The following is a 13,701-nucleotide window of genomic DNA, read 5'->3' as shown; positions in this document are numbered from 1 at the left end:
CAGCAGGAAGGGAGGCTGACCCAGCCTACTACAGCTCACTAAAACTCCTTAAGTGGCCCTCTGGCCAAAATAATTGCCCACCCCTGACCTAGGCTTTTCCTGGCATACCTCACCCCTGAGGGATCAACTGGCTTTGTCAATTTTGTGGTTAGGGGCTGTGTTTTGGTTCCAGCTTTCTGCCTTGCCTTGGTCCTTTAGGAAATGAGCAGACTGTTAGTTACTTACTTCTTGGCTCCTCTTTTCTATGGCTAAGTCATCGAGCCAGCACTTGTACTCCATCATGCCATTTGTAGTGTTGCACACTAGCTGTGGTCTAAGCATACGCCATGGCAATCCTAAATGCAGTACTGACTCCACTGCAGTTGCCCAGTTGCTTAGTGTGATCAACCCTGTTTGAGAGAGAGAGCACCTCAGAAGCATTTTAGGAATAAAACTACTTACCTAATAACCCACTTCTGGGGTAGATCTGGCCATGGATTAGATGAGATCTCAAGGTCCAGATGAGCGCATATATGTGGTTTGTGGTACCTCAAAGCTGTCTGAGGCACCACAAACCACACACGGTGTATGTACACCCATTCACCACACTGCTAATTTGCAGTGCAGTGCCAAAATTTGACACCAGGAGATCCTGGTGTCAAAAAAACTGCTGCAGAAAAAAGTGGCACAACACCTGGCAGCAGTGTGCACCGCCAAAAAGAGCCTGGCCAGCCAGAGCCATGCTTTGACTGCTGGCCAGACTCTGAGTGGCTGGATTGCTGCTGCTGCTGCCCCAGGAGGCCCCCAGGACCCCAGGTAAGGCTGCTGGGCCCAGCTCAGGTGCTTGCCCCATCCTCCCCTACCCAACCCAGGTCAATTCGCCATGTGCCAGAGCAAATATGTGCTGCTGCTTTTTGTGCCGTGGGAAACATGCACCTCTGCACATACACGCTTATTTAGATGCAACCAAGTATCTTTAACCACTTCAAGACTGCACTGCCATGTCATGTTTTGCCAGGACTCCTGTTTCTTGAGCTCATATGGGGGCAAAATGATGTTGCAGATTCCCCATTCTAAGAGTCAAGTGCCCAAGCCTGGGTTGATGAGACAAGAAGACTGACTGGCTACCAAGTCCTGTGTGTCATTGTTTTCCTCCTTTTCAGTGGTATAATGTGGCTTGAAGGACTTTTACTGTTCCCTTCAACCTGGGTGAGTAGTTAACATTCTTACCTAACCCTGATGATGTGTTTTCATCTCCCTGAACGTAGAAGCAGATGCCTAACTTGAGGTCTGTGTTTAAAATATATGGGCACCATAACTGTACCAACAAAAGCCCCTCATCTTGACATGGTTCTACTTGCAAAACTGCATGTACACCAGGATAGACTGTGTTTACTCTAGACGTGTTTCTAGAATAGGATAACAGTAGCACTGAACTAGCAAGACATTTCTTGCCTAGACTTAGCATTTCTTGAAAGATAAATGCAGTTAGCACCTGGAAGGAAGAGGCAGGCAGGCCGGCCTGGCACAAGTGAAATAACACAGGTTTGTTCTCTTCCATCTCTCTCTGTAGGGCTCTGGCAGTGAATAAAGAGCTCTTTAATGGCCAACATGTAAACATGAGAACAACTGTGCTCTTGTTCTCCCTGCTAGAAAGGTTAGGCTGGACAAAACCCCAAGAGGCCCTGCTTTGTGGCATAATCAGGTACACCTAGACCGGCCCAGCCAGCTGTTATCTAAGGGTGCTTGTACATGTGATGGGAGATTAGTCCTTAGGGTTGCATTCTATGTCCCTTAAATTGAAATGGATTTTTAATTGAAACACCATTTCAATTGAGGGGTTTCCATCACTGTTATGGCAAGGGCACTGATCCATTTTTTTTTTTTTTTGCCGGAGTCCCTGCCTCCCCCACGGCCAGGAAATGAGCTGCTGGTGGGCCAAGCAGCCCCTGAGGTGCAGCCCTGGTCCTTCCCTCCATGGCAGTAGCACCCCCTGGGGCTGCCTGGGTGGGCTGCTAGCAGGCTGGATGCTGCCCCGGCTCAGAGGCAGCACCCAGCCTGATTCAACTCCTCTGACCCTGAGCTGGGGCAGCACCCGGGTCACTAGCAGCCTGCCCAGGCAGTCCTGAGGGGTGCTGCCACCATGAAGGAAAGGACTGGGGCTCTTGTAGCTCAGGGGCTACTCACCCCACTGGCAGCTTGCCCACTGGCCGCAGGAATAGAAGACATACTCTGCTGGGGGAAAAAAAAAAGGATTGGGCCCCTCTCCTCTTCTGTCTTCAGCAGGTGCCTGTTGAAGGCAGAAGCAGTGAGGGGCCCAATCCTTTTTTTCTGAGGAGCCTGCCCACCTTTCCAACAGCCAGGGTTGAGCTGACTAATAGCTGCAACACATCATTGCAAACGAAACTACACCAGGATGTAATTTAGTTTGCAATGATACAAACTCATTTTAAACCCCCAAAACTCCTGCATGCGTATGGTGTGACGCCATTAAGCCACACAGTGACATCTTTGTCATGTGTACATGGTAATGGTGTCGTGTGTACAAACGCCCTACGAGCTGTTCTTAAATACTGCCAGTAAAGGGGATTTCAATACCATCCTTCCTCCACAGCTTATTCCAGTGCCTAATTATACTTACAGTTAGAAATTTTTTCTTAATTCTCAATCTAAACCACCTAAAATGTAGATGATTATTTCTTGTCTTATATTCAGCAGAAACAGAGAACAAATGACCACTGTTATCTATATAACAACCTTTCGCATATCTAAAAATTCTGTCTCCCCTCAAACTTCTCTTTTCCACACAAAAAAGACACTTTTTCCTAGCAGGTCATGTTAAGAGCAATGTCCTTAATAACTGGGCAGCTATACTCCAGCTTAGGCCTTGCTAGCCCAATGCAGAGTGAAACGATTACCTCCTGTGTTTCAAGTCACATTCCTATGAATACAAACCAACATGACATTTACTTTTCTCCCCCCCAAACAGTAGCATGTTTTTGACTTGCTCAGATTGAGGTCTACTATAACTCCCAGATCAATTATTGCAATGTGGTTTCCTGACCAACTATTTCCTTGTTTTGTATTTCAGCATTTGATTTATCATGCTTAGGTGCAGTACTTTGCATTTATCTTTATTGAATTTCATCCTGCTGATTTCAGGCCATTTCTGCAATTTATCAAGACCATTCTGAATCCTGGCCTGGCTCTCCAAAATGCCTGTAACTTCTCTTAGCTTGTAGCCATCCCATTGTTTAAGTGTACTCCAATCCATAACCCAAGATGACAGTGAATATTTGGATGAGAAAACAGACCAAAGATAGACCCCTCTAGGACCTCACTTGACTGTCTGACCAGTTTGACAGTGAACTCTTAATAAGTACTCTTACTCCAGTTTTCAACCAGTTGTGTACCTATTTTACAATACATTCATCTAGACCCTATTTCCCCATCTTCACTTATAAGAATGTTAAATGAGACTAAGTGAAAACGCCTACTTAAAGCCAATATCTCTCTCCTAGAGGTAAGCATCTGTTCTCCCGCAGGTTGGCTGATCTCCTCCAAAGAGTTTTAAACTAGGCTTGACGGGGGACGGGGAACCGGTGGTTGATGTGAACCCAGGGTTGGAAAGCCATGAACAAGGCACTGGACCTAACCAGGTAAGCACTAAGGGGAACACGTGCTATCAAGGGAAAGGGACACCAAGAGCATCCACTGGGAGGCTAAAATATCTTTACACAAATGCCAGGAGTATGGGGAACAAGCAGGAAGAACTCACACTCCTGCTTGCTAGCATGCAGTATGACCTAGTCGGCTTAACTGAAACATGGTGGGATTCTACGCACGACTGGGCGGTAGGCATTGAGGGGGACAGGTTGTATAGATAAGACAGAGTGGGGAGAAAAGGCAGGGGTGTAGCTCTCTATGTGAAGGAGGAGTACACATTTTCTGCCATCAAGGCAGGAGTGGAGGAGAGGACTATCGAGACATTGTGGGTCAGGATCCAGGGGGGGCCAGGAGAGAAGGACTTGGTAGTGGGGGTCTACTACAGACCTCCTCACCAGGATGACGAGCTAGATGAGGTATTTTCCGAGCAGCTTTCAGATGCCATACAGGCAAGGGAGGCAGTGGTCATGGGGGACCTAAATTACCCAGATATCAGCTGGGAGGAACAGGCAGCCAAAACAAGCCACTCATGGAGGTTCTTACACTGTGCAGGACCTCCACCTAACCCAGGTGGTGTCCAGTCCCACCAGGGGTAGTGCCCTGCTAGACCTGGTCCTAGCAACAGGGGATGATCTCGTGGGGGATCTGTGGGTACACAGTAACCTGGGTGATAGTGACCACCACTTGGTAGAGTTCACTATCTAGCGAAGGGTGACAAAAATATCCAGTGATGCTAGTTATAGACTTCAGAAGGGCCAACTTTACTAAACTTAGGAACCTAGTTAGTGAGGTGGCCAAACTCAAGAGCATTGGGCTAATGGGGGTCCAAGAGGGTTGGAAGTTTCTCAAGGGAGTGATCCTTGTAGCACAAAAGGAGTCTATCCCCTTACACAGGAAAGGGGCTAAGGGGATAAAAAAGCCCCCTTGGCTGAACAGGGAGCTTCACGAAAGACTGGGAGCAAAGAAAGAGATATATAGGCAGTGGAAGCAGGGGGCAGCCACCAAGGTGGCATAGACCACCCTGGCGTGCTATTGCAGGGAGTCAGGCAGGCCAAGGCAGGACTGGAGCTTAGGCTGGCTACAACAATCAAGGACAATAAAGAGTCCTTCTACAGATACATAGCGAGCAAAAAGAAGGCACAAAGTAGCATAGGGCCCCTGCAGGACAAATCAGGTCAGTTGGTGGTTGATGCAGACAAAAAGGCAGAGCTCTTCAATGAGTTCTTCGCTTCAGTATTCCTTAAGACTATCCCCAAACCTTGAGCATAGACAGATGTCCAAAAGGCACCAGACTGCCAAAGGTTAGTGCTGACTTAGCTAAAGAGCACTTGGAAGGGCTGGATGGGTACAAGTCAGACGGCCCGGATGACCTCCATCCATGGGCGCTGGAGGAATTGGCCAGTGTCATTGTTGAGCCGCTGGCACTGCTGTTCAAGTACTCATGGTGCTCTGGCCAGGTCCCTGAAGACTGGAAAAAGGCCAACATGGTGTCCATTTTTAAGAAGGGGAGAAGGGAGGAGGCGGGTAACTTTAGGCCACTCAGTCTTACCTCTATCCCTGGGAAAATACTAGAAAAAATCATCAAAGAGCATATTTGTGAAAGCCCAGCAGGGGAAACGATGCTGAAAGGAAACTAGCACGGGTTCGTCTCAGGTAGATCCTGCCTGACAAACCTTATAGCCTTTTATGACCAGGTCACACACTGCCTTGACACAGGAGCAGAGGCCGATGTCATCTACCTGGACTTTAAGAAGGCCTTTGACACAGTTTCGCATCCTATTCTCATAGGGAAGCTAGCAGGCTGTGGACTGGATGCTTACACGGTCAGGTGGGTGGCCAGCTGACTTAAGGACTGCACCCAGAGAGTGGTGGTGGACGGGTCATTTTCAACCTGGAGGGAAGTGGGCAGTGGGGTCCCACAGGGTTCAGTCCTTGGGCCAGTATTATTTAATATCTTCATCAGCGATTTGGATGAGGGTGTGTTGAGCAGCCTCTCCAAGTGCACAGATGATATCAAATTATGGGGCAAAGTTAATACACCAGAGGGCAGGGAGCAGTTACAGGCCAACCTGGACAGGTTAGATCAATGGGTGGAATGTAATAGGATGCAATTCAACAAAGATAAATGTAAGGTACTCCACCTAGGAAGGAGGAATCCCCAGCACACCTACAGGTTGGGGGATGTCCTCCTCAGCAGCTCAGAGGCTGAGAGAGATCTTGGCGTCATAGCTGACTCCAAGATGAACATGAGCCGGCAGTGCAACGAGGCCATCAACAAAGCCAATCACACCTTGTCATATATGAGCAGATGCATGACTAACAGATCGAGGGAGGTGATGCTCCCCCTCAATGCAGCATTAGTCAGGCCGCAGTTGGACTACTGTGTCCAGTTTTGGGTGCCGCACTTCAAGAGGGACATGGGGGATCTGGAAAGGGTTCAGAGGAGGGCCACCCACATGATTAGTGGCCTCCGTGAACAACCCTATGAAGAGAGGTTGAGAGATCTGGATCTCTTCAGCCTACACAAAAGATGGGTGACCTTATGGCCCCCTATAAATTTATCAGGGGAGGACAGCAGGGAATTGGGGATGCGCTGTTTACCAGAGCGCCCCAGGGAGTAGCTAGGAATAATGGATGCGAACTAGTGGAGAGCAGATTTAGGTCAGACATTAGGAAGAATTTTTTTACAGTAAGGGTGGCCAGGATCTGGAATGGGCTTCCAAGAGAGGTGGTGCTATCACCTAGCTTGGAGGTCTTCAAGAGGAGGTTTGACAGTCACCTGGCTGGGGTCATCTGACCTTGGTTCTCTTTCCTGCCAGGGGCAGGGGGTCAGACACGATGATCTATTGGGTCCCTTCTGACTCTACGATCTATGAATCTATGAATATAGCATTCCTATTGCTTTATCCCTACCCACTAGGTCAAATAGCCTGTTAAAGGTGGAAATAAATTTGATTTGACATAAATTTCTTCTTCTCAAATCAATCTCATCATCTTGCCATTTTCACAATTTGACTGATTTTTTCCCCCTGATAGCTTTCTGGGCACCAAAGTTAGGCTGGCTTGTCTAGCACCACTTTGGATTATAGCATGCTAATAACACAGCTTAGAGGTGGCCAACGTTTTCCCAGTCTTCCCTCATGCCCCTTTCAATTCATTGCCAACACAGGCCTGGCAGATCCCAAACACAGTCTGCCTTGTTACAAATCTGTTGAGTTTCCATCAGTGAGTTCATATGAATCTCTTTATTTAGACTTACCAGTGTCATCCTTATCATAAGCTTTGAATGCACTGATCAGATCAGATGTGTGAGCGAAAAGCTTCTCTCGCAGAGCTCGAAAGGCTGACTCCTCCACTCTGCTGATTCTAGGAACAGCAAAGGAGAGAAGCATTTAAAGCCTTGTCATAGAGACAGAAGAGGGACTCTATCCCTAGCTGTTTCTCTGGCCTGTTCACAGAATGCATGGACATACACACCTCTCCATGAGAGTAGAGTCCATTTCTTGCAAAGGAATAAAACCACATTCAATTATGTGATAACCCACCAGGTAATCTTGGTGAGAGACGGTGTGCAATGACAAAAGCAGGAACATTTGTGCCTGGCACATGTGGGACTAGAAACCAATTCAGGTTTCCTAAATATCAGGTGGCTTGCAAGCACCTAGCATACACTGGCCATTAGTTTCTTAAGTGATCAGGTCAAACTGCCAGAGCAGATTAAAGGAACACTTTGAGAAAAGAAAGCTAGAAATGGGCCCAGAGTGTAAAGTCAGAAGGAATCATTATGGTCATCTAGTGCCATAGGCCAAAGCTGCTCACTTAGTAACTTCTGCATGAAGCCAATAACTGCTCTTTAAGCTACACCAGAGGTGCTCAAGCTTTTGGCCCCACAGGTCAGATGACTGGCACAGGACTGGTTCATGGACCAGATCGTGCCCTTTGCACTGGGATTGGGCCCTGGGGCTCAATGCTGCCACCTTTCATCCCCACACACCTGGTGCTGCCTTGACATGGCAGGATCAGGCCCTGAAGCCCGGTGCCAGCCCTGCACACCAGGAGCAGGCACCTGATCTAGCACCCAGAGCCTGGGGCTCTCCACAGGTCTGCAATTTTGGCCTTGGGGGAGCAGTGCCACTGTTTCCCACCAGCAAATTTCCAGATCCTTGGGGAGGCTTGCATGCCAGATTACACAGCACCAGGAGCCAAATCTGGACCACGGGCTAGGGGTTGAGCAGCCCTGATCTACACCATATCTTTGATGAAAGGTATCCAGTCTTGACTTAATAAAGATGTGAAGTACAGCCTTCAAGCCAGACTATCTAGGAGTTTTCATATCTGACATTTTGGGTAGATCTCCTCTCTAATCTACAATAGAAAAGTACCAGCAAAACTTGCCTTTGTCTCGTGCTTAGTGTATGGGCTGTCTTGCTAGCTTGATACTGCACAAAATGAGGGACCAGGTCTGGCCCCAGTTTTACATAGGCTCCTCGGTTACTGCCAATCTCGTAATAGTTTGAAGCTGAAAATATGGTTAGTACCTAAACCAAAAAACCAAAAAACCTCATGAAACAAAAAGCAGGCATTTATAGTCCATCCATAAGATACGTGTACATAAGACATAAACCAACCAGAGCTGGATTCAAGGGGCAGTGAATCTAGTGCAACATATTTTGGGAAAAAGGAAACTAGTGGAATCTTTGAAAAGGAAAAAACTCAGTGAATCAGGTGCCGTTTCTCATCTTTGCCATCTTAACTGTTCTCACGTGGCAAAATACTATTGACAGAAATCAAAGTGTAAGCTCAGAATAATCCTTCTGAAGTCATTAAAGTCACTCTGACACACTTGTATATCTGACAGCACAGCTGGGTCCCACATTTAGTTGCTGGCAACCCCAACACTATCACATCTTTAGTTTAGAACAGAATATCTGTTCTATGATGGGAGTTAGTATGTAACTGTAATGAGATACACATGGGTTTACTAAGTACTGCACTTTTCAATGCATAGAAGTGAATCAGGGGTGTAGGTTGTAGCCATGTTGGTCTAAGGACATAGGCAGACAAGGTTCCTTGGGTGAATTTGATATCTTTTATTAGACCAACCCAAATAGTTGGAGAATAGTTATTAAGCAAGCTTTCAGGTTTTTGAACCCGATTGTAGTTTGAAGAGGTCAAGGATGATTCAAATGTAGCAAAACTCCTCCAACTTTAACCTTGAATGAAGCAATGCTGGACCAGTTTTGCTACATTTGAAGGCTCATTCACACACTCAAGACTCTTCCAAGGAAACCCAAACATGGCAGTGTGGGAATACACCCAGCCCCACTTCACCTCTGCCCCTTTTGTTCGTTGCCTTATCAGTTACCTTTCGACTGTGGCAGAACTCGTAGCCTTCTGGCTTGCACTCATGGGAGCGGATCAGGAACTGCAGGTTGTACTTTTGCAAAAGTTTCTCTGTCACATCGGGCCCAAAGTAGCAGCCACCTCCTCGGACCGTATTTACTATGCAACCCTCCTGAGGCATGGGGTCACTCCACAATACATCTATAATCTGAAAAGATTGGAAAGATTTCCTAGTTGAATGCATGCAGCAATGCCTCGCACGGTACCTATCATTGCAGCAGCAGCAGTTACCAAGAGTTAGCACCCTGCACCATCTGAGATTCAGATGTTGCTGATGGTGAGTAGAGGGGTATATTATTATTTCCAATACCATGGTATAGCAACAAACAAGCACTCTAAATGATGTATAAGTGTGGGTGTATTATAATTCACATGGGCAGATTCAGAGGGGACGCAGTAGCACGGTTGCATCCCCCTTTGGCTCTGCTACACCTAAGCTCCTGGCTGGAGACTGCTTTCATGGAGTTCCAGGGGTGAGCACTGCTGCCAGTACTCCTCCCCTCCTTTCCCCTACTGCTAAACTTAGTGAGGGAAGGATAAGACGCACCAGTGTATATCCCCTTGGCTCCAGAGCCAAGTGCAAGCAGGGGCTCTGGTCAGACCCCACTTTGATCACATGGTGAGCTCAGCACTCACTGGTCAAAGGAGCTTTGGCAGGAGCCTGCACTGCTAGGGCAGTGAGCTCAGAGCTTGCTGAGCATGCGTGACAGCCAAAGTTGGGTGGCTGGAAGCACCCTCTTTGCCCCATTTCTGGATCTGCTTCTGGCTGCATGCATTTGCACAGACAGGGCTCTCTGGACTGGGCCTTTGCTGAGAGGAGAATATTGTTGGTCTGTGGTGCTAGAAATATAGCAGGGGAAAAAAATCCAGGTTGTAATAAGAGTCTTCTTCCCATTGCTCTCTCAGCTCAGCCCTATTTTGAATTCAAAGTGGACTTTCCTGTCCCAGGCCAGCAGGAGACTCATGTCCTAGAACAAGACCTCTTGAGAAATACTGGTGTCCTCACTGGGCTTAGCATTAAACTGTCTGGACCTCTGAGCACCATGCGGTAACAGGAAAGCTGACTTTGGTCATTCATTTGGATTGGAGCTGAAAGTTTCATCTCTTTGACCTTGACCCCTACAGCTTTGTACGGATAAAGCATGCAACACCCTGGGACATTTGGATGAAAGTGCCTATTATGCTAACATGAGGGGATTAGCAGGCTGCTTTGTAGGTCATGGGAGAGGCTTGCAAGTAAACTGGCTGGAGTGTTTTAAAAGGAGGGAAGAGATTTTCAGAACTGTAATTTCCCTCACTAGTTCTACTTAGTTTGTGTCTTGACAAAAGACTGCACAACATTCAGGCATGATGCCACACAGACAACTTAGACTATTACAGTAAAGACATTGCAAGTGGTCAGGTCACAATGACTTAAAATTTTAAAGGTATGGATTTTTGGACCAGCTGTATAGTTTGGAAAGCTATAGACAAGTTTCAGGTCCTTCCAAATGTCCTTCCTCCACTTGAAATTGTAGATTTTTTTTCTCCCACACCTCTGGGAAAGCAACTAAGTTGTTGGCACAGACACTGGCAAAGGAATATTAATGCTCCTTTTTTTGGTTCTGACAAGCAGAGATTCAGATCCTAGCTGTTCTGACAGATCTCAGGGAGAAACACCGATATCACCCTTCTCCTCCCCGTGCTCCCTTATTTCAAAATAGTGATGCACACCTGCATCTCAGCAGTGGTGTCCACAGGGACCATGGGCCTAATTCTCCATAGCCCCAGCCTTTGGGTAGTCTTTTACTATGGAGCAAGGCGGGTGGAAAAATTGTTGGAATGTTTCAATGACAACGGCAAAATAATCCAAACAGAAGGATGGCATATCGACTGCTTTGATTTCTCCTCTTTCCCCTTCACTCTTCCCCAAATCAAGTTCAATCCAAATTCAGTGTGTTTCGATGGAAAGCGCTAATTCTGACAAGACAAAACAGCATTTCCTGATAGAAAAATGTTCTGTTAGCAAATTTTTATTCTGTTGATACCTGCCCTGGCTTGATCATCTTTTTCAACAAGTGCTATGAATAGGGACCTACAGAATCCACAGCACTTGAGTGCACAGCGCCTCCTTTAATCTTGCACAGTCCCCCATGCTCACCTTGCCCCTTGCCTCCCCACCCCGCTGCTGATTAGAGGAGGACACCACCGTTCCCTCCTGATCAGCAGGGAAGCTAAAATCATGGTTTTAAACATGGCACGCAGGCACTGTTCTTGCCTTCCCACCCGTCAGCAGCTAACAGCAGGGCTGTCTGGGGCTCCTCAGCCAATCAGTGCCAGAAAGCAAAAACAGCACTGTATTTAAAACCACAGTTTTTGCCTTCCTGCTAATCAGGAGTGAGTTGCAAGCGGGGTCCCTTCACCAATCACTGGGGGGAGAGGGGGTGGGGAAACCTGCAAGATTAAAGGAGCCACTGTGCACACCACTTCCACCATGAATTCGGTAGGTCCCAAGCTATGACCAAGTATCTGTTCTTTTGTGTCCTCCATTATTTCCAAGTATTCATGGTATTTAATGCATATTCCATAGAAGCTATCACCAGAGATCCTAGTTTTCTGTTTGCCGCAGAAAACCATGGAAAAACGTGGAATCCACATTTTTCCACAACCTACAGAAAGCGTGGTGGTGTCCCGTGGCAAGTGACACTATTTCTGGTCTTTCTTATTTTTGCCTCAGTTTTTGCCCCTCAGCCAATCCGAGGAGGTGCTGGTGATGCCACTGATTGGCTGAGAGGCAAAAATAAAAGCAGAAATGACACCACTCACTGCAGGATGCTGCTGCATTTTTAGTAGGTCTCGGAAAAACGTGGATTTTTGTGGTGTTTTCAAACAGAGATTTTTTTTGTTTTTTTCTCATGGAAAACTAGGATCCCTTCCCATCATCATGGTCATCATCTTTTGGCCAGCCACAATGACATCTTTTGGCCAACCAGGAAGCAAGAAATTATAATCTGATGGTGTGCTACCCAGATACAAATGACAGCACAGGACAAGTGGCAGGAAGCAGTAGGTTCACAATTTGCTCCTTAAGTAGAGATTGCAGGACAAGGAAAACCCCTCCTTAGGAAGGACAATGGATAACAGCCCATTTTCAGCTGATGCTCCTCACAAGGACAAGGGATGAAACTGCTTTAGGAGAAGATCTACAGTACTTTAGCAGTCTCAAACATCTCACCTGCTTCCACTCTTCCTGGATTGTCTGCCATGTCTCAGACAATTCGGATTCGGTCTTGGACATGGCGACGGAGGTAGCACAGGTGAAATCATCGTCCTCAGAGTCTGACTCAATCTCCAACAGCTTGCGGCATTTCTCCAGCTGCTCTTGAACTGTCTTTCGGACCCATTGAGAGAACTCCATCCTGTCGGTCATGCTGGGAGCCGTGGCTGAGGAAGAGCTCAGGCTGGTCATTGAAGAATTAATGCTGTCTCCATTCATGTCTCTCAATTCCATTAATCTATTCTTTTTCTTCTTTTTCCCCCTTAACACAGAAACAAACTGAAAGAAGAGAGATGGGTGAATGCACAAGGTGGTGAGCTGGGAGCCCCTTTCCTGCTTTGTACCCCCAAGCTGTCATGTTAACCCCAGCACTAGCTCCCTTTATGGGGTCATTCAAGTAACTCAGCCCTTCTCATTTGGATTTCTCCTCTGTTAAAAGTGGTTTAATTATCCTAATTTATTAGTGTACTCCTAGCTATTGTGGGGTCCTGTGTATAGAGAATGATGCAGAATAGGAAGGACAGGGCTGTGGACTAAGACCTAGGAGACTTGGGTTCTATTCCCCGTTCTACTAATGGCTACTTGCTGGCCTTGGGCAAGTCACTTCACCTCTCTGAGCCCCAGTTTTCTCACTGGAAGATGACACAGGTACATCCCTCCTGAAAAGAGAGATGATATGGAGGTAAAATCCTGAACTGACTAGGAGGTGCTCACATACTGAATTCATTTATGAACACTTAGAAACAGACTTGGTTGCAAGGGCCACCAGCTGGAGGGACCTGATATTCTGGGATCAAGGGATGAAGGTTTAGTTGGTAATAGAAGGGAGCCAGAGCATTTATAATCTCAAAAGCGATTTAATTCCCCAGAGGGGCAGGGTTTGGGGCAATTGGGCAAGAGACTATGTGAATGCTATCCAGGCAGTGACACTCTGAAGGAAAGGGATCTTCCCAACACCCCTGTGTAGGAGGGGAGTAGGAACAAGTAAGTGGCTTGCCCACGATCACCCTGGACATCTCAGGCAGAACTCGGAAAAGAACCGAAATCCCCTGAGTCACATGCCAGCGCTTGAAAAGCAGGCACAAATCAGTGTCCAGATATTGGTGCTACTGGGAGAAACAATCTATGACCAAGGGAACAGAGTCTTCCTAGCATAGATTATATGTCCCCTCTGCATCACAGAGCCTATATCAGCAAATCTATTTAAGTGTGCCATGATCTCCGTCCTTGTACTCTTTAACATCTTTATTAATGATGTGGACACTGGTGTCAGAACTGGACTGGCCAAGTCTGCTGATGACACCAAACTTTGGGGTAGAGTGTCCACACCTGAGGATAAGCTGGTGATCCAGGCTGACCTGGATAGGCTTAGAAAGTGGGCAGATAAAAACCTGATG

General features: G+C 47.0%; 1 protein-coding gene across 1 annotated transcript in view; it reads right to left on the bottom strand.

Annotated features, from left to right (window-relative positions):
- PPEF2 (protein phosphatase with EF-hand domain 2) overlaps positions 1-13,701 on the bottom strand; it is a 44,365-nt gene that overhangs the window by 4,765 nt on the left and 25,899 nt on the right. The window contains exons 11-15 of the mRNA XM_025192079.1: positions 12,263-12,583; positions 9,011-9,196; positions 8,041-8,183; positions 6,905-7,011; positions 226-389 (exon numbers count right to left, since the gene is read on the bottom strand). Of these exons, the coding sequence (XP_025047864.1) occupies positions 226-389; positions 6,905-7,011; positions 8,041-8,183; positions 9,011-9,196; positions 12,263-12,583 (921 nt within the window). The remainder of the gene's footprint in view (positions 1-225; positions 390-6,904; positions 7,012-8,040; positions 8,184-9,010; positions 9,197-12,262; positions 12,584-13,701) is intronic.

The sequence above is a fragment of the Alligator sinensis genome, unplaced genomic scaffold (assembly GCF_000455745.1).
Source record: "Alligator sinensis unplaced genomic scaffold, ASM45574v1 scaffold803_1, whole genome shotgun sequence".
Taxonomy (NCBI): domain Eukaryota; kingdom Metazoa; phylum Chordata; order Crocodylia; family Alligatoridae; genus Alligator; species Alligator sinensis.
Note: the sequence above shows the minus strand (reverse complement) of the source record. Positions and strands in the feature narration are given on the sequence as shown.